This window comes from Argiope bruennichi, chromosome X1 (assembly GCF_947563725.1).
Source record: "Argiope bruennichi chromosome X1, qqArgBrue1.1, whole genome shotgun sequence".
Classification (NCBI taxonomy): Eukaryota; Metazoa; Arthropoda; class Arachnida; order Araneae; family Araneidae; genus Argiope; species Argiope bruennichi.
In genome coordinates, this window is record NC_079162.1 from 81,167,627 (window position 1) to 81,189,613 (window position 21,987).

Sequence of the window (21,987 nt, forward strand, 5' to 3'; positions counted from 1 at the left end):
CGTATGCCTTCAGCGGATACTTCATAAGCAAGGAATGTCATACTTGTTATGCTAAAGATACATTTGGAAATATTCAATAGGAGGCCATAATCCGACAGGCGTTGAAAAATGATGTGGAGATGTTGTCTGTGCTCGTCTTCATTTGCAGGGAAAACGAGTGTATTGTCAACATAGGCAAAGCAAAAGTCTAGGCCATGCAGTACACCGTCGATGAATCGCTGGAAGGTTTGTCCTGTCTTCCGAAGACCAAAACTCATAAACGGAAACTCGAATAGTCCAAACGGTGTTGTAATTGCAGTCTTTGATATATCTTCTGGGGTATACGGGAAATTGAGTATATGCCTTCACCAAATCGATGGCAGAGAAAATACTACAGCCCCGTAAGCGTCTCGAATAGTCATGAATGTGTCGAACAGTATAAAGATCTGGGATTGTTCGGGTATTAAGAGCCCTGCAATCGCCACACGGTCGCCAATCTCCCTACTTTTTAGACACGAGATGAAGGGGAGACGCCCATGGTCCTTCACCACGTCTAGCAGTTCCTTCCTTTGCCATCGCTTCGAATTCAACTTTGGCAATTTTCATTCGCTCTGGAGCAAGACGTCGTGGCCGGCAAAAGATAGGAGGTCATGGTGCTGTTCGTATATGATGAACTGTGGAATGACAAGCGTTGCGAAGAGTTCCGGCAGGACGTGTGAGTGTTGGAAACTCTTTCAAAATATCGTTGAAGGGTATAGACTCACTCGATATGACTTTAACGTTCAACGGAGGGCGATTAGTAGAATCTCCTTTAATGGATAAATTCGTAATTGTGTCCAAAAGAAGTTTGTTTCTGCAATCCGGTAAGAGTCCAAAATGAGCCATAAAGTCCGATCCAATTAGAGACAAAGGAACATCAGCAATGACAGAACGCCAGAAGAAACATCTACGAAGTCCAAGGTCTAACAATAAAATCAGAAAACTATAGGTCTTAATAGTTGAATTGTTGGCTGGGTTCAGCTGGAAATCCGAATCTGGCTTTCGATGAGGTAGGAGAGAGCGTGGAAACACACATAGGTCTAAACCAGTATCGATGAGAAATTGTCTTTTGGAAAGCTGATCGGTAACAAGAAGGCGACTCTTTCCACTATGGCAACTTGTAGTCGCCGTTACTGGCTTCCCGAAGAGTTTTCCGAAAAACCACAAGGTTTTATGCAGCGCTTGGCCTTGTCTCGAAAGCATCGATGATAGAAACATATATTTGGTTCTGGAGCAGGCTGAAGACTTGGGCGAAATCTACGACGTGAAGAGCTCCGTGAAATTCTTGAATTTGAGTTTATTTGCAATAGTTTTACTTGTTTAGTAAGATCCTCGATTTTCGCAGCAAGCGATTCCAATGTCTTTGCAGCAACTGTAGACGCAACTCGCGGTTGGGTAAAACTCGCAGAAGGCAAAGATGATGGAAGAGAAACCTCCATAATTCTATCAGCCATTTGTTCTGGTTCTAGAGTGGACTGTCCCTGAAAAATAGCCTTGTGCATGAGAAGGCAAACGCTGGAGCCACAAGGAACGAAGGAGTTTGGATTTTATCTCAAGCTTGCAAGCCAATGAACGCAGATGTCTTAGGAACTGAGATGGTTTGCGATCTCCCATTTCGTCAAATCCCAACAGCTGTCGCACTCTCTGTTCTTCAGAAAATGCGAGTCGATGGATAAGTTGCTTTTTCAGCGTTTTGTACATAGCTGTAGGTGGAGGGTTGATAATGATATCGTCAACTTCAGACGCATATCTACTATCCAAGTTGGTCACAATGTAGTGGAATTTTGTAGAATCAGAATTTATACGGACCAATACAAATTGAGATTCTGCTTGAGCGAACCATAGCACTGGTTTGTCGGGCCATAAAGGAGGAAATTTTGGAGAAATTCGATAAACTATGGGCATATCCGTTGAATCGTTTTCACCATCTGGAACAAATGTTATCCTTTGGAGCTGCTGATTTTGTTGCTGAATTGGTTCTTGCAACTTCTCAATTTAAGTTCTCTTCTTCACTCATGATGAAATTTGAGGATGTAGGCAGAACATCAGACGGTTTCCTTGAAGCGTGGCGAAGTTCAACTTTTTAGACTGAGAGAATGTCAGAATGGTGCTTCAGATTATGGAATCTCAGTTGCGTTAAGAGAGTAGTGCAGAATCACCAGTGGAGACTAGTAGCGACATCCTCAGCGGCAGAGACTGGTGGAGCTAACTAACTTGATTTACAATCGATACTTATATATATAACATAAATGATTAAAAATAGTGATAAGAATGTTGTGCAGCCTCAAATGCATGCATGCATGGATATTGAAGCGCTGACTGATTCTTTCAAATATATTTTATATCTAAGAAAAATTTAAAGTCTAACCACCAAAAAGAATTCATAAATATTGAAATTCGTGGTTCCTAGAATTGATTTTTAATTTTTTTTTCTTCATGTGTTTGCTTACAGTATTTGTAATATTATTTAGCGCTTTTTTAAATATTTGCTTTTTAAAAATTTTAGATTTTTCCTATATTTTCTGGCGTACCTGTCTTTTCAAATGTAGAAGCTCAGCCGAGTTCGTCTAAAGAAACAAATAAGGTAACTTTGTTTTTCTTGAGACTTTTTCGAAATTTATGGATCATTATTGCTGTAAATTTCAGAAGAAAGTTTTAGCTATATCTATACGTAGCGTGACATTTGTTTTCATATGCTGTTGAACCTCTTTGGAACTATGTCCTTTCGTTAAGATTCATTCCTGTTATTTTATTATTAAAAATAAGTCTTTCTAAGATTCTGAGAGTGTGTCGTCTTTTTAAAGCTTCACCATATTCCTTTTTTTTTTTCTGTTCTTTTTGAACTCAGATGTAAAGTATTGTCCCCCCCCCCTACTTATTTCAGATAGCAAAGCTTTATGTTCCTATGTTGAGGACGTGAAATGTCTGCAGTTTTATGCGGAATATTTAACACAAACAATTAATGGTTGAATCAAGGGAACTTTGTGGTGTAGAATAGGGTCAAAATTCTATTGTATATTTTTTAGTTTACATATGCATTTTGTCAGTATGAAAGTTCTTTAATATATCTGTCATTAGCAAAGTCTTATACAGTTTATTGGCCTTTTTAAAAGCGAGTAGTTTTCTTTCTTCTTAAAGATTTTCTTGTTCCCTGGAACCCAGAATAGGGTCAGAATTCTGTTGTATATTTTTTTTTAGTCCACACATGCATTTTGTCAGTATGAAAATTCTTTAATATATCTGTCATTAGCAAAGTCTTATACAATTTATTAACCTTTTTGAAAGCGAGTGATTTTTTTCCCCCTCATAACGATTATCTTCCTGGGAACCCCAGAAATTTTTTTGTGAAATCACTACTGGCTGTAGCATTTCTCAGCTGCCACAGAAAGCAGGCATTCTCTCAGATGCTTATTTAAGATTTATGCTTCTTTTTAATCAGTTAGCAAAATATCCGCAAAATTAAAAGCGTGATATTAATGAATCAAATTGGAATGACAAGGATATGCCAATAATACAGAATTGACAAAGTCTGAAAAACAAATTTATTTCAGAGAAAAAGGATTGAAAATAGATCCTGTTTTTTTAAATCATGTTATCATTTATGAAATGACTAGCTATAAAAGGATAATTTCTCATGGCCAAGGCAATTTTTTTTATAAATTTTTTTAAATCAATATAAAGTTTTAAGTTTTAGGTAGAGTTTAAGTTTCAATGTAATTTTAAATGACCATTTGATTTGGAAGGCAATAAAAATTTAGAGTGCAACATAGGATATCATATCTCATGGCATGAAAGATGAATCAAAATTGTCTTAGTTGCATAAATTCTTGGATGGACGAAGAATTTGTCACTGAGAATAGAAAGTTATAAACGGACTAAAATATTTTTTTTATTCGTAAGAAACGTCATTTCTATCACTGCATGCCTGAAAGAAGATTCTGATAATATTTTTTATAAGAATTTCAGATTTTCTTTTTTCATTCTTCTGTCATTTATTGGAGTTCGAATTGTTTCTTCCCAAAAAATTCAGTTCCAGGGAAAGATTTAAAATATTAGTTAATAAGTCATGAAACTAATGAGAATAAGAATAAAAAATTTATCAATAAGAATGATACTTAAAATTTTTCTGTATTTGTTTTCAGTATTTTGTAATATTGTATGTTTTTAGTATTTTCTTTTTAAAAGAACATACGTGGTTTGCAAAATTTCAGACTTTTTCTACATTTCCTGCTGGAAGTTTCATGCCAAATGTAGAACCGCAGCCGAGTACCTCTAAAGAAGCAAATACGGTAATATAATTTTTCTTCGGGTTTTGGTGAAATCGCTGAATCTTTATACCTATTAATTTCAAATAAATTAATTAGCTAGGTTTTTTTTTGTAGCTTTATATTTACTTTGTTTTGTGACGTGGAATTTTATTAGTACACTGTGTTGTTTGGTGAGGATTCATTTCTGTTATTTCAGTATTAAAGATAAGGTTTTCTAAGATAGAACGTTTATTACAGGGTGCGTAGCGTAATGAAAAGTGCTTAAAAAGTACTTAAATTGGAAAACCACTTTTAAGCACCTTAAAAGTATTTAATTTTCAGAAAAGTTCCTTAAAAAGTGCTTAATTTTCTCATGAAGGGCGAAGAAAGCTTTTCCTTTTGTTTCTCTACAAGTTACAATATGATCATTCGAAATCATGGTTGTAAATGCTTGTATACTGGACGTATCAAAAAGAAAGTCAACAAAAGGGAAGAATTCGAGGAAGGAATCTAGGGGTTCCAGCACATACTGAAATAACACTTAATGATTCTTTTTCTTTTTTCTTTTCTTTTCTTTTTTGCTTTCTTTTTCTTCAACAATTTATTAAAATACTGGAATAGTTATCCGGAAGGGGCAGTACGAAATATATAATGTGCCATACTTATTGCGAATCGAAAAACGTTCAAACTTCAATTTTTAATGTTTTAGATGTTGAAGAATGTATTAAAGTTGTGCCTGGTAAGTATATATTTAAACTTTTATGTGTTGTTAAAGAAGTATATGCAGATTGGTTCTATCAACGGAAAATAAGAAAACAGCACGATAAATTTGGTGCGCCAAAAAGATATATCGAACATGGGAAAAGCTACTCTAAAAAACAATAATATTTTCTATCATCATTCTCATTAATATGTTGTTTTGGAGTAATCACCTGAACGACCTATTACAGCTATTCAATTGTATTACATTAAATTGTAACTAACTGCTGTGTGTAATTACGTTATTCGATTGCATAAAATCTTGCATGGTGAAATTTTAATTTTCAACGATCATGATATCTTTCGCAGGACTTTTTGAATGTCTCTATCCATTTGAAAATTTTTATTTGTTGGACCAATCTTTCCAAATTTGTTTTGACTAAGGGAAAAAAAACAGCCGGATCTGATTTTTAAAATTTTTACAGAAATAAAGTTTTTTTTCTTCTTTTTTTTTTCAAAATTTTTATATTTCAGGGCTTTTTTTTAATTAATATTTTTTCGTGTTTTCTATAATTTTATAGCGATTTTTTTTCTTTTTATAACTCTTATAGAAAACTCTCTTAATATATAAAGGTTTGTTCTGAGCAACGCCCAACATAAAGCCAATGAAGTTAGGAGCATGTAATTTGGGAAATTATTTTTTGGACATTTGAGTGCTACTAATTAAGAAAGTATTTCTAAAACTTTTAATTCAAAGTTTAATTAATTTGTTTGAGTGAGTGTATTTTTTTCTTTAGTTTTAATAATTTTTGAAAAATCAGTTTTGGACACAGTTTATTACAATGATTTTTCTTATAATGAAATTAAATGTAATATCATTGCGTCTTCAAATCGTTGAATCACATTATTTTGCAACTGTTAAAGTTGTAATAAAAGAAAAAAAAATGCTTTCTTTGCTTTTATTAAAACAGTTTAAAGCAGTTCATTGAATAAAATTCTTCCTTTGATGAGTTTTGTTAATTTGTGAAGCAATGCGATGTATTGTCGCTGGTTGGCTTCAAGAAATACTTTTTTTTAATACTTCATTTGCATTTCTCATATACATAATTTAAAAAAAGTATTGCAATCGTCAAAAATTTGTACTCGAATTTTTGACATATCTCCCCGTTTCAAATCTCCTTGAATTCGAAAAACACTTTTTCAAAAAATATCTGTCTGTGACAAAGATAACACAAAAACAATTTGATCTAGACGGGTGAAATTTCATAAAAAGTCTTCACACCAAATTTCTAGATTTCTGTCAAATTTTGAAGGAAATCCACTCACATGAAATCTGTCTGTCTGCCTGTTCGAATATATGTTAAGATAAAACCAATAGATGGATAAAATTCTGGGCACAGATTTAACATCTATATTATAAACACCCATCGAATTGTGAGCCAAATCCAACAAGAAATTGAACGTGTGTCTGTCTATACTTTCAGAATCGTGTGAACAAATTAATTAATTATATTTTTTATGCTTATTTATCTTTTAAATATTTTATGTCATTATTTACTTTTCATTATTTTTGTTTTTTAATTATCTTCTGCTTAATTTAATCATTATTTTCTGTTTTGGTGCTTATCAGTATTGGTAATGTAAAGTATTGAAATTGTCATAATTAATTATAATTATTATTTATTTTTATTATTCATAGTTTATTCTTTGAATAGCAACATTGTATTATTTTTTAATGTATAACAACATTGTTTGAATTCTAAAAAAGGTTTTTTTTTTTTTTTTCTATGTAAAAAAAAAAAAGCTTCGTTAATAAAAAGGTTGAAATCACTAGATTATATTGTGGTTATTTTGATTTATTTTAATCTAGCTCAAAACAACGATTTAGTTTATAGGATGATGGTATCATCAAGTATTTATTAAGCATTATATAACATTTTTTGGCGTCCATGACAGGACTTTGTTTTGAATAAGAAAGATTGACGTTTATTTACTTTCGCATTATGGAACTTGGGAAGTTAACATAGTATAGGAAGGCCATTAGAGTTGCCTTTACTAGAGCAGTTTCAAGTTTACAAGTTTTTTTGGAGACTGAAAACCCAAGTAAACATGAAATTCAAGTGCAGTTGTCTGTAATTGCGGAGAAGAATTCCGAGTTAAAGAATCTGAATGAACAGATAATGGCGCTTTTATTAGATGATGACTCAGCAGAATCGGATGCTGAATTTCAATTTGCCGGCAATTATGATGTGAAATTTATTGATATTTAAGTAAAAGGTATGTCATTTTTGATTTCTTCTTCATTAGCAAATGAAAATAATGATGCATGTTCTGAAAATAAATATACAAGAAAGTTTAAATTACCAAAATTAGAATTCCGAGAATTTGTCGACGATATTAAAGATTGGCTTTCATTTTGGAGCCAATTTCAGAAAATACATGATGATGATGAGATATCTAAAGATGATAAATATCAATATTTAATACAAACTACTGTTAAAGGTTTTAGGGCAAGAGAAGTAATTGAAAGCTTCCCGCCATTAAAAGAAAATTATTTGAAAGCAGTAGAATGTTTGAAATCAAGATTCGGTCGTGAAGACATTTTGGTTGAGGTATATATCAGGGAGTTACTACAGTTAATTATCTCAACACATCAGACTAAAAATATTTGTTTTTCTTCGTTATATGACAAGCTAGAATCTCATTTACGGTCACTTGAAACGTTAGGTGGCACTACAGATAAGTGTTCCTCTGTGTTATTTCCATTAATTGAATCGTGCTTTAATGAAGAATTTTTTAAAGTTTGGCATCAAAATTCAACTTTTACTTCAGCTGATGATTCAAAAGTTCGGTTAGATAGTCTGATGAATTTTCTTAAATGTTAGGTTGAAAATGAAGAACGAATTAATCTTGCAGTATCAGGATTTGGTTTATTAAAAAATAATGATTCAAAAGCTAATCATTCTAGAGCTAAACCAATGATAAAATATTCTAACGATAGAATTCCTACTGCGTCAGCCTTGATAAGTACTTCAGCAATAAATTTTAGAAAATGTATATTTTGCGATGGTAAACATTTAAGTTCAGCATGTTATTCTGCTCAAAAAATGAATCTATCTGATAGAAGAAAAATATTAAAAGAAAAAGGTTGCTGTTATGCATGTTTAAAACCTGGGCATCAAATTAAATCATGTAGAATAAATTTACGTTGTATCATATGTAGTAATAAACATGAAGCTTTAATGTGCAATAAATTAAATATAAGTTCAGAACCTCCAGATGGACAGAAAAATATAGCAGAAATTCTTCTGATGAGAATTCAAATGTTGCTATAACTAACACGGGTGATTGTTTTACCAATTTTGAAAGTTAAATTAATTTCGGAATGTAAAGAATTGGAAACGTATGCCGTATTGGACACTAGACCACAGCGATCATATATATTGAAAGATACTGTTGAAAAAATGAATTACATACCTAATAGAGAAGAAATTATCATACATTCTTTATTTGGAGGTATTGATAGAGAAAAACGTAAACATAATTGTTACACGATAACGTTGGTAAATTTAAATGGAAAGTTTACTTGCACTTTTGAAGTTTTGGATCAGGATGTTATTTGTGGGAATTTATATTCAACAAAAAATGGTTCCTGCTACATGAATTGAAGTATCTGAATATTTCTCTCACAGATATATCAAGTGTTCCAAAAAAAGATTTATATTTTAATAGGATCTGATGTATATGGAAAATTAATTACCGGAAGGCAAAAAATTTTATCTTACCGACCAATAGCAATTGAAACACATCTCGGGTGGACTTTACTTGGCAAAAATCCAAGAGAAGATATAGATTCTAATATGGCGACGATGGCCACTTCATTGTTTATTGGAAATGCAGAAATTGCTGACCAGTGGAATTTAGATTTAATTGGTATTAAAGATCCAATCGAAAAAGTATCAAAACTAGAGCAAGAATCAATTACTAAAGAGCATTTTTTGAAAACAGTAAAGTTTGTGAATGGCCGTTATGAAGTTAAGTTACCTTGATTAGACATCTCGTATAATTTACCGGATAATTTTGAATTGGCCAAGAAAAGACTAGCTAAGACGACAGAGAAACTAATAGCTGGAAATTTATACAATGATGGCATATTTATACAATGGCATCATAGAAGAAGTTCCTATCGAAGAAATATATTTAGTTGGAAATTACTTGCCACATAGACCTGTTTTTAAGGATAGCAGCACAACCCCTATTCAACCAATGTTTGACGCTTCTGCTCAAATGCATAACCAACTATCTTTAAATCAGTGTTTACAATATGGGCCGAATTGGATAGAAAGCATCCCAGAGTTTCTCATTAAATTTAGGAAAAAGAAAATTGGGGTAGTTGTTGACATCAAGAAAGGTTTCCTTCAAATAAGAATTTGTGCAACTGACAGAAACTACTTGAGATTTCTGTGATGGAAGAATAAGGACTGTAAAGAATATAAAATGTTCAGACACACTAGAGTGGTTTTCGGTGTAAAGAGCAGTCTTTTTTTTTACTAGAAGCTGTTTTAGATTACCATATTAAAAATAATTTGGAAGTGTATCCCTTTTCTACTGGCATCCTTACAAATGGATTTTACGTGGACAACTTGGTGACAAGTCTGGCCAATAAGGAGGATGTAAGAAACTTCAATCAGAAGCTAACGAATTAATGCTTAAGGGAGATTTCGAACTCAGAGGATGGGAAGAGTCATTTTTAGAACAAGACTTAAATTTTGAAAGAGAAAATGAAGATATTAGTGTGCTAGGACTGATGTGGAATAACCAATTAGATGTTTTGAAATTTAATATGAAGTGGCTGGATCAGGTGAACATGAAAAACATAACCAAAAGAACTATGTTAACGACAACTCATAAAATATTTGATCCAACGGGTTTTGTTTCACTCGTCACACTCTATCCCAAATTAATTTAAAGAGACATCTGAAAACTGAAACTGAATTGGGATGAAGAGGTTCCTGAAAACATACGCAAGCAATTCATGCATTGGTTACATGCGCTACCAGCATTAAAGGAAATTGCGGTTCCAAGATGGGTTAAATTGCCTACACACAACTTAGAGGCATGTTCTTTGCATACTTTAGTCGATGCTAGCAAAGATTCTTATGCATCAGCCATATATTTGAGGATTGAATTGAATGTTTTGACTGAATGTTTGAATTGAATGCACGTTATTCCTTAAAGACAACCAAAAAAACTGGATAATTATTTTTACATCTGCCGTTTATTGGGTTGTGCACTTGCTTCTTCTGCTTCTACCGAGAGTTTTTTTTTTTATGGCATTAAGAAGATTTATTTCCCGACGCGGTAGAATATCCACAATACAATATATTGCGATAATGGCACAAATTTTACAGGAGCATATAATCAGCTGAAATAACTTGATTGGAAGCGTGTTCAAAAAATTTGCTGCTGTTCACTTAATTGCATGGAAGTTTAATCCACCAGCAGCTCCGTGGTGGGGAGGTTGGTGGGAGAGGCTTATAAGAATTATTAAAGATCTATTGAAGAAAGTTTTAGGTCGTGTTCTATTATCATACGAAGAAATGCTAACTGTGCTGATTGATTGCAAAAACATAGTTAAATCACGTCCATTAACCTATTTTTCTGAAGATGAAACCCTGAAACCATTTATGTTTTTAAATGACATAAAGGAATCAAATGTACCGGATATTGACATGCTGGAACATAAATTTTTGGTTAAAAGAGGACAGGTCAGGCTCTTCAAAAGGATTTAAGAAATAGGTTTAGGTCTGAATATTTAGGACAACTTGTACAAAAACCAAAACCTAGATTACAAAATTCAATCAGGATTGTTGACATAGTCTTGGTTGGAAGTGATAATCTTAAGCGTATTAACTGGCCCTTAGGAAAGATTATTGAGATCTTACCAGGAAAAGATCACAACAACCGGGTTGTGAAAATCTAAACAGTTAATAACAACGTTAATAAGACATATTCAACGAATATATCCTTTGGAAGTATCACCTAGTGAATTAACAGCCTTCTCCTGTTCAATTGGAAAACTCGAAAATAAAGAAGATAATTCTTTTGAGAATAGATCAGTTGATCCTGTTTCTGAACTAACTGTAACACGGGGTGGTCGAATTGTGAAAATATCTAAAAGACTGAACTTATAGACATTTTATTAACTTTAGTTTTCATGAATAATTGCAACATTAATAGCTTTATGAGGTAAATTAAATTTTTTAAAGTATATCAAATTAAGATTGTAAAGCATGTTGAGTTGTTATCAACTAAAGGTGGGAGGATGTTAAGTATTGAAGTTGTCATAATTAATTATAATTATTATTTATTTTTATTATTCATAGTTTATTCTTTGAATTGCAACATTGTATTGTTTTTTACTGCATGGCAACATTGTTTGAATTCTAAAAAAGGATGTGCTCTTTTTTTTAATGTAAAAATAGATTCGTTCGTAAAAAGGTTGAAATCACAAGATTATATTGTGGTTATTTTGATTTATTTTAATCTAGCTCAAACCAATAGGATAGGATAATGGTATCATCAATTATTTATTAAACATTACGTAAGAGATAACGAATTTTCATCAAGTTAATCACTATTCAGGAAATTAAATCCTAGCTATATCGTAGTTTACGACGATGGTTTTGGTAAGATTGTACTTCCCGAACATTAAAAAGTTGGTCTAATAGCGTAGTTTTCTAAGTGTTCAAATATTTTTTCTTCTTTCATTATTTTCTCTTACTGATTTTCAACTTTTCATGATATTTTATCTTGTTCGTATCATTTTTTTTTCTCATCTTATAGTCTGTTCATTGTGTGTATTTATTTTTTATGATTGGTTTTGTAAAGTGAAATTGTGTAATTTCTTATGTCTTCATAGTTCTTATTTACTAAAGCAAGCAACATGCTTCTGTAAACGAATCATGTTGTTTGCTTGCTTCTGTCAAGCACATTACTAAGTTGCTTGATAAAAACAAGCAAACAATATTTTTTGTGTTACATTACTAACTCTCTCTCTCTCTCTCTCTCTCACACACACACACACACACACACACACACACACACACACACACAAAAGATTCTGCCTGAAGGACTCACTATTATTCAACCTTTTTAAAATTCTATGAAACAAATTGATTTTTGGGTTGGGAGTATGGTAAGCACCAGAGAGGTCATCTTCTCTGGAGGTGTGATTCGTCTTATACTTCATATCCGTGACACAGCTTAAATAACCTTAATGTTTACAGGAACATGGGAGACTATTGTGCTATTTAATTTGATTTAGGCCTTAAAATTTTGCAAATCTACAAAAAAAAAAAAAAAAAAAAAAAGAATATTTGGTACAAAAAAAAAAATACTCGACTCTATCTTTAATTTTGTTTTTAAAAATATCTTTTCAGTTAAAAGATATTTTTGATATTGTTTAATATACCATTCCTTTAATCTGAAGTATATAATTTTCGATCTATTTTGTTTTTAATTGAAAATTGTAAAATTTTAGATAATCGTTCTAAAATTTAATTAACTTTAAAATGCTTTTGTACTGATACATCTAATTTAATAAGCGAATTTTTTAAAAATAAAATTTTCTTCCTGTATTTATTGTGAAAATTTGAAAAAAAATATTGAAAATTGTTTTATAAATAATTCATGATAAGGAAAATGAATAAATCATTTACATAAGCAGAATATATACAAATTCATATTGATTGAATTTACGTAATGAAATTTCATGGGAATGTGAACATTGAAATAAAGTTCATCCATCAAATTTTCCCATTCGGATGTGTCGTAAATTCTTACTTTTGAAAAGCTCGTTATCAAAATGGGCTCAAATGCCTCTAATGTATATTTAATTTTCCAATGTATCCATTTACCTATCTTCTATGGAATCTCATCTTAAAAACATCCATTAATATATCTTTTATGGAAGATCATCATCAAATTTTCCATCTACGTATTTTATAGGACAACAGACCATCAAGTTATCCTCTTAGCTGTCTTTCATCGCAAAGCCTTCTGCTGAAAGATCAAAGAGAAATTCAAAGGATGTTGCCTGGACATTCTGCTCCAGACATCTTGACTAGTAATCTGCAAACTCATCCTTCTTCTAGGAGACTTGAAAGAGGAAAAGGAGACTCTTTGCCCCCCTTGAAGAGGTCTGGTCCTAGGTCATTGAGGAAATCTCAGTCATCTCTTTCGAAAAATATTGGAGGTTCAACTAAAAAATTAAATTCAAAAGTGACAAAGAAGGTAAATGATCTCATGCACGCATATTTAATGCATTCTTAATCACATCACGGATTCATTTTCTGTGAAGTATCTTGTAAATATTTTTTTACCTGTTTTACCATGTTTTGTTGTATTTTATTTCTTAATGGTTTGCATTAATAAAAATTTCAGGTTTCTCCTCCAAGCTATTACAAGAAATTCCCAGATCTTTTGAAAAACATTATTCAAAGTAAAGGTTTAATACCGAAAAAATCAAATGAGGTAATAATAATATAATGTAGTTATACTTTTTATCAGAGAAACTTTTACTTTTATCATATCGTAAACTTGTACTTATACTTTTTATCATATCAGGAAACGATTTACTGTGGATATTATTACTATGGCTTAATAACTTATTTACTATATCTTATAATTTTTAATGTTACATTCTTTATAAAGAATTTAATTTCTGCTGAAATTCTTTGACAGGGTGGTATGCCGCCATTTGTAATGTTGCCGCCAGAAGAATTTTTTAGAATTCGAAATTTTTCGCATACTATTGGAAAACAGGTAATTTTTATGTAAAGTGGTTTATATATATGGTCGCGGACAAAAAAAGGAGAAGACCAACTTTATTCTGGCATCGTTCATCCTACAATCATAAAAAAAAAGGCGTCATTTGAAAGGTCTTAATATGCTCTTAAAGATTTTTGAATTAAATTTTCGTAAGGGGCCGTCTTCATATTGAAATAAGTGCAAACTTAAAACTTTTCAATGGCAACACCCATTTTTCTCGTTAAATTTTTAAACTGCATCAAAAGTTATGTTTGGGAACCAAGTTTCATTTCTTTTAGATCTATTTGTTTTGAAATTATGAGCTAACTAAACTTTTACTTTCTGATACTAAAATTAGAAGGCCGCGGTGGCCTGGTGGTAAGGTTTCGGCTTCGGAACCGGAGGGTTTCACATTTGATACACAATTCCACCAAAGAACTGTTGTGTAAGTGGGTCTAGTGCACGTTAAATCCGCCGGGCCAAACGTCCTCTCGTTGGTGTGGTGTGGAAGTTTGGAGAGAGGGGGTGCCAGCTCATGTGTCGACCTCGTCATCTGACCGCGGATCAAAGTTACGAAGTCCGTCGCAAAATACAAAATAGTCCTAGTGTTGCTTTAAAAAAACCTGACGTTAATATAACTAAACTAAGCTAAAATTAGAGTTTGAACTTTTCATTCATATCTTAAAAACGTATAAAGTTATTGGCCTAAACTCTTTCTGTTATGAAAATATAAGCTATTATACACATTTTTCATGCTTATTTAACATGGAAAAGTAATTTTTAATATGTGAATAAAAAATTACAAAATTAGAGTTAAAAATTTAAAAATCGTAACATACTTAAATTTTAACTTAAATAGAAGGACAAGACCATTTTAGGGCGGTATCAAAATTTCCACTCATTCCTACGAGTAATTTTCCTATTATATTAAATTTTCTGTATATTATTCCTCAAACGATAAATTTCGGGGCGCATTCACAAATTTCAAAATATCGACAGCTTTTTATGTGGCATTAAAATACTGTTGATCGTGCAGCAGTATTTTAATTCATATTTTTTCTCTATAAAATCTATTCATGACATCAAAAAAGGAGTTGTACGAAGTTTGTACAATTTTAAATATATGGACAAACCCCTACGAAAATTTTGGGCACTGCATTTTTTAGTATTCATTACTACCTTGAAAATGGTGCTTTTAGTTTTCACATAAAATGATCGATTGCAAAATAAGTATGGGAAACTCCTTTTTCTCCCCGCGATTGTACCTTGGGTCACTTTATTTTGGTCACACATTACTAATATTTTCTTTCGTTTTTAATATATTGTACAATATTTTATTTCTTGGGAAGTTTGCAATATTAAAAAAAAAAATTTCTTAAAAAATTTCAGATTCCTTTTACAGTTGTCCGTGAAAATGACCGACTGAATTCCAGCCGGGAAATTGTAGAATTACAGTCACACATGAGACAAATAGAATCAGGAAAGGTAACGATTACTTAAAGTTATTTACAAGTGTTCATGGTCAAATCTCAATCATTTTTTGTGCAATATATAATTATATTTTCTTTCGTATAATTTTTATCTTGTTATTTTTTGCGTGCTTTAATAATATACGTGCTTTCAAAAAGTTTAAGGTATTTTATGTTGAACTTGACGATTATAACAATCCAGTTCCAAGTGACGAACCGCCAGCGAGACCAACAATTTTGCATTCTAGTAAAATTCTAAGGAGAAAACAAAAATATAAGGTGATCATTATTAACTTATTTTGATTCATATATATGGTGTTAAACATTTAATGTTTTCTAAACGATGTTTTAATCAACAGGATGCAATTGAAAAATGTCGGAAGTTCGCTATGCCAACTATTATAGAAGAAGAAGAAGAAGAAGAAGAAGTTTCTGCTTCTGGAGTAGTATTTGAACAAAGCCAGTTAACAAAACCCGACCAGAAACAAGTGAAAAGTAACAAAAATGTAAGTCATTTCATTGTATTATATAATATTTTACACGACAGTTGTTCAGGAACAATTTTGGGAATAACTTATAATCATACACCAGCTGGAGAGATGAGACTTGTCATATGCTTCAAGTATTGCAAGTTTCAATACTTGAAGGAACTAGTGAAGGATAAGAAATCTTATTTGAGTAATTGAACGAGTCCGCTGAAATTACAATTACAATTCGAAAGTTTCCGGTCCCGGACATCTATTTATTTAATCACTATGAAATTTCTATGAAATAACCCCTTGACAATTCCCCTGTCTACTTATTATTTTGTAATTGACAAAAAATGTATATGCATGTCATGGGACGAACTTTTTATAAAAATATTGACAAATAATAGTCGGTATAGTCGGAGTTCGACCTCTTACAGAACTTGCATATTTTTTTTCTTCTTTTAACTATTTAGGAGAATGTTAGATTTTTGCCTTATTCATACCCCCAGGCGGCTTTGAATTCCTGAGTGTTCCGATAAATTTGATTTGGCTTTTTTTAGTTATCGGCTTTCTTTCTTTTCATAATATCCGGGCCATGTCAAAAATTCAACATTTTATTCTTCTAGTGACTCAATTATTTTTATGGATGTGTTTTCTTATTCATCCAAGGAAGATAACAGCCACTGTACTATCGAAAATGAAGGACATGACTCGTATAGTAGCTTAGGAGTGTCAGCGAACATTTATTAGAGCCGTGAAATGTGCCCTACCTTTTGTCATACTGCCGTTTCATACCATTATTTCTTGTCGTAACAATCAGTCTCAAATAATTATGTGTTGTTAATGAGTGAACGTCTCCTTTAATGATGGTTGATTCCAGAATAACTCTTGATGGGAAACTGGGATTTGTCATTGAATATACTCTAAACCACTGCTTAGACCTCAACGAATATACGCATTACACCACCATGATATTTCCTCATTATTGTAACGAAATATGTTCAACTTCCGTTAACAGAAATCAGAATGATTTCATAAATAAGATGTTGACGCGAGTTTCATTGAGGTCTGCAACAAGCAATCTTTCTTTAAAGACGAAAAAAGAAAAACGTATCAAATATTCATTGTTAATTTATTTCAAATCATGTAAATGGCATTATACATTTAAAATAATCTTAAAATATATTTTAATTAGCAGGATGTAATTGCAAATTGTCGCGAATTTGCTGGGCCTGCTATTATAGAAGACGGCGTTTCTGCTACTGGAGTAATAGTTGAAGGTGAACAAAGGCAGCAATCAAGCCCAGATGCGGAACATATTGGAAGAAACGAAAATGTAAGTCATTTTAATGCATGATTTAATATTCTAAATTTCAGTGGCTCAGAAAATAATACCGAAATGGCGAATAATTATACATCAATTTGTGAGATGGAATTTGATGTATGCTTGTTATTCTGCATTCTTTATTATGTATAATATAACAAGTTTCAATACGTGGAAAAACTAGAGAAGTATAAGAAATTTCATTCAGATAATTGAACACAGTCATTGCCAAGACATATTGCAGGTCCGAAATTCCAATTTGATTCGATCCCTATGAAGTTTTTACTAAATAACTTGTAGTTAGTGTCCTGGACAAGATCACCATTAGAGGGTATCTCGTAATTGCCTATCAATGTATTAAGGTAATCGACTGAAATATGAAACTAAGCAAAACTGTTTCAGTTTATTTATTAAACCTTCAGGCGCAGGTGAGGTACTGTATTACTATGCGTTTCTCTAAAATCTTAAAATGCTATTAATATTTTTTTTTTAAATCTATGTAAGATAATATTGTACTGAATACTGAATTTCTTTATTTTTCAAAAAAATAAAAAGTTTGTATGAAGTATTCTAACAATGATTTATTAGTAACAAAAATTTATTTTCATGCGAAAAAACACGGCTCAATTTTTTAAAAACGGTAATTTTATCTTGAGTCTCGAGTAATCCATCAATCAATTGGAAATATCCGTTCAGTTTTTGACATAACAATATATTTTCCTCACCCCCTAGCAAATGGGGCCATCTGTTGGAGATCTACTTTTTATATGTCAATTAGTGCATAGGTTCTCTAGCAGAAGAAGAAGAATTTAATTTTGGTGCCCCGATTCTCTTATCTCTTACTTTTCTATACCCTAATATAGTTTAAATGAAGCTTAATAACATGTTAACCAAATTAAATACCATAATTTAACCAGAGTATGTATTATTATCTAGTTATAATATCAAAATCACTGAGTGATTTAAGTTATGAAACTTTAAATTGGCTTAAATAATAATAACTTGAAGCTTAGGCTTAGATAAGTTTTAAAATTTAACAGCGAGAAATAATCTGCTATTAAAATTTGATGGAGAATGCCATTACAATGAATGCAGATTGTAACCACTGGTCACGTGATTTTATCTTGCCGTATGCCAGAGTAGGTTGCAATCGTTTTACTCACTACCTCAAGTCTGTAGTAAGACCCATTGTCCAAAAAAAAAAAAAAAAAAAAACAAAAAAAAAAAAAAAACACACCCGGACTTGACTCTTAATATCCCGGTATAATAGCTCAGCAGTATCACTGAATTTGCATCAGAGGTGTGATATATGCCCTTTCTTTGTTCATGCTTCCCGTCCATACCATTACTTCTCGTCTTAACAACCAGTCTCTCAAATAATTTCGTGATGCTAATGAGTAAATGCATCCCTCAAAGATGGTTCGTGTCCAGAATAACCCTTGATGGGAAACTGGGATTTGTCAATGAATATACTGTTAGACCTTTGCTTAGATCTCAACGAATATGCGTAGTAAAACACCATGATAATTTTCCATGATTGTAACGAAATATGTTCAACTTCCGTTCGCAGAAGTCAGAAGGATTTAATAAATAAGGTGGTGTGATTTAATAAATAAGTTGTTGGTGGGAGTTTCGTTGAGGTCAACATCAATCTTTGGTCACGATAAGGGTAAAAGACGATACACATATATCAGTTCATCATTATTAAGTTACTTTAATATATGTAAATATTTTTAAGCGTTTCATATTTTCTAAATTATGCTTTAATTAACAGGCTACAGTTGCAATATGTGAGAAATTCGCCTTACCAACCATTACGGTAGAATCAGGCATTTCTGTTTCTGGGGTAGTATTTGAGGGTGAAAAAAGCCAGCAATCAACACCAGATTCGGAACAAACTGAGAAAAACGAAAATGTAAGTTATTTTAATGTATGATTTATTATTCTACTTAATAATTGTCCTGGGATGGTTTTAGAAATGACTTATACGCCATTCGGAGACATGGGACTTGACATATGTTTGATTTTCTGCATTTTTTATTATGTTTAGTAGTACAGGTGTCCATACTTGGAGAAATTAGAGAAAGATTAAAAAAAAAAAAAAATACTTTTCGTGTAATTGATTAAATTCACTGCCCAGACAAATCATGAATTTTTTGGGCCTGAAGTGAGTTTGATTTAATCAGTATAAAATTTCTACAAAATAACTCGTAGTCGATGTTCTAAGAAATACCCAGAGGCGGTGTTAGCAGGGGGGCAAGGGGGGGGGGAAATTACCCCCCTGTCGGCACCCGCTTGCCCCCTCCCCCCGTCGGCGAGTGATTTAGAATTTCGTCGGCAAAATTTTTCACCACTTCAAAATGGTTGTGGAAAAGCACGCATTCTCGAATATGAAATTTAAAAACGATCTTAAATTTAATACGTTGTAAACAATCAAAATATCTAAGTAGCTGTTAAAGCGGTTTGACTATGTTTGGTAAAATAATCAATAGGGTGGCTGGTCAATAAGTTGCCGCATTTTGAGGACTATTTTTGATCGCCTGACTATGAACGCAATTTGATAGATGTAGAAGTTAAATTCATAGATTTTCAGGCTTTTGATTGAAATGTCGTTCATCAATCTTCTAATTAGCATTTCTTCCGGCAATGTATCCAACAGGGTGAATAAGTTATCTAATTCTGTCGACAATTTCTGGATGGACGACTATGAACTGAATACGATGGAAGTTCGCTAATTTTCAGACATCTTATATAAATGCCGTTCATTCGGCCAATAATTCGCATTACTTTTGGCAGAATAACCGACAACGTGTCAAGTGAGTAAAGAAGTCACATTTTTGTCGATTTATATTTGTCTTTCGGCTAAGATGTTATCATAAGTTATGAGAAAAAATTATTTTTATCGAGTACTTCGATTATTTGCACGTGGAATTATTAGGGAAAAATACTTTTATATTTTACAAGAACAGGACTATAGTTTTCCCTAATTCGAAATTCAATGAATCATTTTATGAGATTTTAGATTATAAAATGAATCATTTTATTTACCTAATTGTTACTTCTTCGGTGATGAATTGGTAAATTTATTTTATTTGCTTCACTATGAGAATTCTCTGACTAAAATCTAGTTTATGGTTAAACTAAATTTAATAAAACACTCTTTCCTCTCGATACTCTTGTGTTTTATGCATGCTAAGAAGAATTAAGTTGCTGTAGCCAGGTTATGTGAATTCATTATAAATCATTGGAATAATAGTAAATTATAGTAAATTATTTAACAATAAAATGTTTTTTTTATGCATTCTTATTTACTGGCTGCAAATATTATACTAAAGAAATATTACCGACTAAAAATGACGACAATAAATAAATATATATGTTATGGTAGCTTTTTAGCTGCGCTAACAGCTTATCCAAGTATGTACTAAATTTGTTAAATTACTACCTAAATTCTTCAGATTCTGCATTCAGTATTATAACTATGTAATCGGGAAAAGTATTGTTTAAAAACTTCTTTTTCCTTTTTTTTCCCTTTTAAATACTCTTTACAGTAAAATCTATATAATTTCTGGTGCTTCTAAATTTTTAATAGACTTTAGATAAAGATGTCTTGATAAAATGATGTCTTGATTAAAATATTTATTCATAGAGTATTCATATATGATATATTAATACCTTGACATACGAATTTACTTAACTGCCTAATTACATTGTACATCTTATTAAGGACAATTATTATTATTTTAATTACTAAAATAATATGAAGTCAATTTGAGGCACTGATGAGTTTTCAAGTGATTTTTGCATTTTAAATTACTCAATACTTTCACTTAATTGTAAATTAAAAATTTAGTAATTCGATGCGCAATCCAGACTCGTCATTGTATACGAAGGGGTTAAGAAAAACCAATGCATGCAACTGAGGGGATAAAATTTTTATGGGAAGAATATTAGCTTACAATAGCTTCGAGGGAAACAAATACTTAACCACAAGAACACGTGCTTAAAAATGAAGATAGAGGAGTTCATATTCTAGATCAGTGGTTCTTAACCTTTTTAAGCCGCTACCCAAATTTGAGAAATATGCTCATGTCGCGACCCAAAAAAAAGTTAAAATTTTTTCATTGCTTTATTTTAGATTGTATTTTTAAAAAATCTTCAATCCTACGATGAAAATTTTTTTAACTGACAATTTTTTTATTTATTTTTTTAATAATAAAGATAAACAAAAGTACTTTTCGATCCAAGGAAAATTTATTTAATAATCAAGTGTTTTTAATAATTTTTATTGACCAAATTAAAATATATTTATAACTTTTTGAAAATAATTGACATTTTAACTTATTCCTAAAAAAAAAAAAAAGAAATATCAATGCATGTGTTAAGTCTTTTAAATTTTAAATGCAAGTCATACAGTTTTAATGAGAACCTTGTGCTTGAATACATTTTGAAAGATCTTCAAACCTCGGTTGAATGCTTGTCAAGGAGCACCTTATATCTATTTCAGGATTTAACTTGTCCCGGTAATTGTTTTTGATTACACACAGAGCCGAAAAACCAGCCTCACACATATATGTTGTTGCAAAGGGCAATAATACTTTTAGGGCTTCTTTAACAATTATTGGCTTTTCGGTTTTTAATTTTAACCAGAAAGCACAAAGATTCAGTGTTTTTGTAGAAATTGTATCGAAGTGCTTGGTCACTTTGTATTTCTATTAATTGCTCTTGAAATTGATTAATATTAACAAATTCCTCATGCAAATCACTTACATCAAAATTAAATGGCATTCGAACCCAATTATATTTGAAAACATCGTCTGCAGGGAAATATCGATCAAAGTCTGCTATTAGTTTTTCTAAATGATTAATAATAATTTTCTGTATTTCAAAATCTGTGATATCAATATTATTGTCTTCAACAAGTAAATTAAGAGTCGGGAATGAAGCAA

The 21,987-nt window shown here is 31.6% G+C and overlaps 1 protein-coding gene across 10 annotated transcripts in view; it reads left to right on the forward strand.

Annotated features, from left to right (window-relative positions):
* LOC129958567 (uncharacterized) overlaps window positions 1-21,987 on the forward strand; it is a 309,649-nt gene that overhangs the window by 243,834 nt on the left and 43,828 nt on the right. For 7 of the 10 annotated variants that reach the window (XM_056071121.1, XM_056071123.1, XM_056071125.1 and 4 more), the window contains 10 exons: window positions 2,525-2,602; window positions 4,230-4,307; window positions 12,975-13,259; window positions 13,410-13,499; window positions 13,710-13,790; window positions 15,165-15,260; window positions 15,404-15,523; window positions 15,604-15,750; window positions 16,910-17,050; window positions 18,813-18,953. In XM_056071121.1, coding sequence (XP_055927096.1) covers window positions 2,525-2,602; window positions 4,230-4,307; window positions 12,975-13,259; window positions 13,410-13,499; window positions 13,710-13,790; window positions 15,165-15,260; window positions 15,404-15,523; window positions 15,604-15,750; window positions 16,910-17,050; window positions 18,813-18,953 — 1,257 coding nt within the window. Of the gene's footprint in view, window positions 1-2,524; window positions 2,603-4,229; window positions 4,308-12,974; window positions 13,260-13,409; window positions 13,500-13,709; window positions 13,791-15,164; window positions 15,261-15,403; window positions 15,524-15,603; window positions 15,751-16,909; window positions 17,051-18,812; window positions 18,954-21,987 lie in introns of those variants that run through there. The other 3 variants (XM_056071122.1, XM_056071128.1, XM_056071130.1) reach the window with 3 other exon arrangements.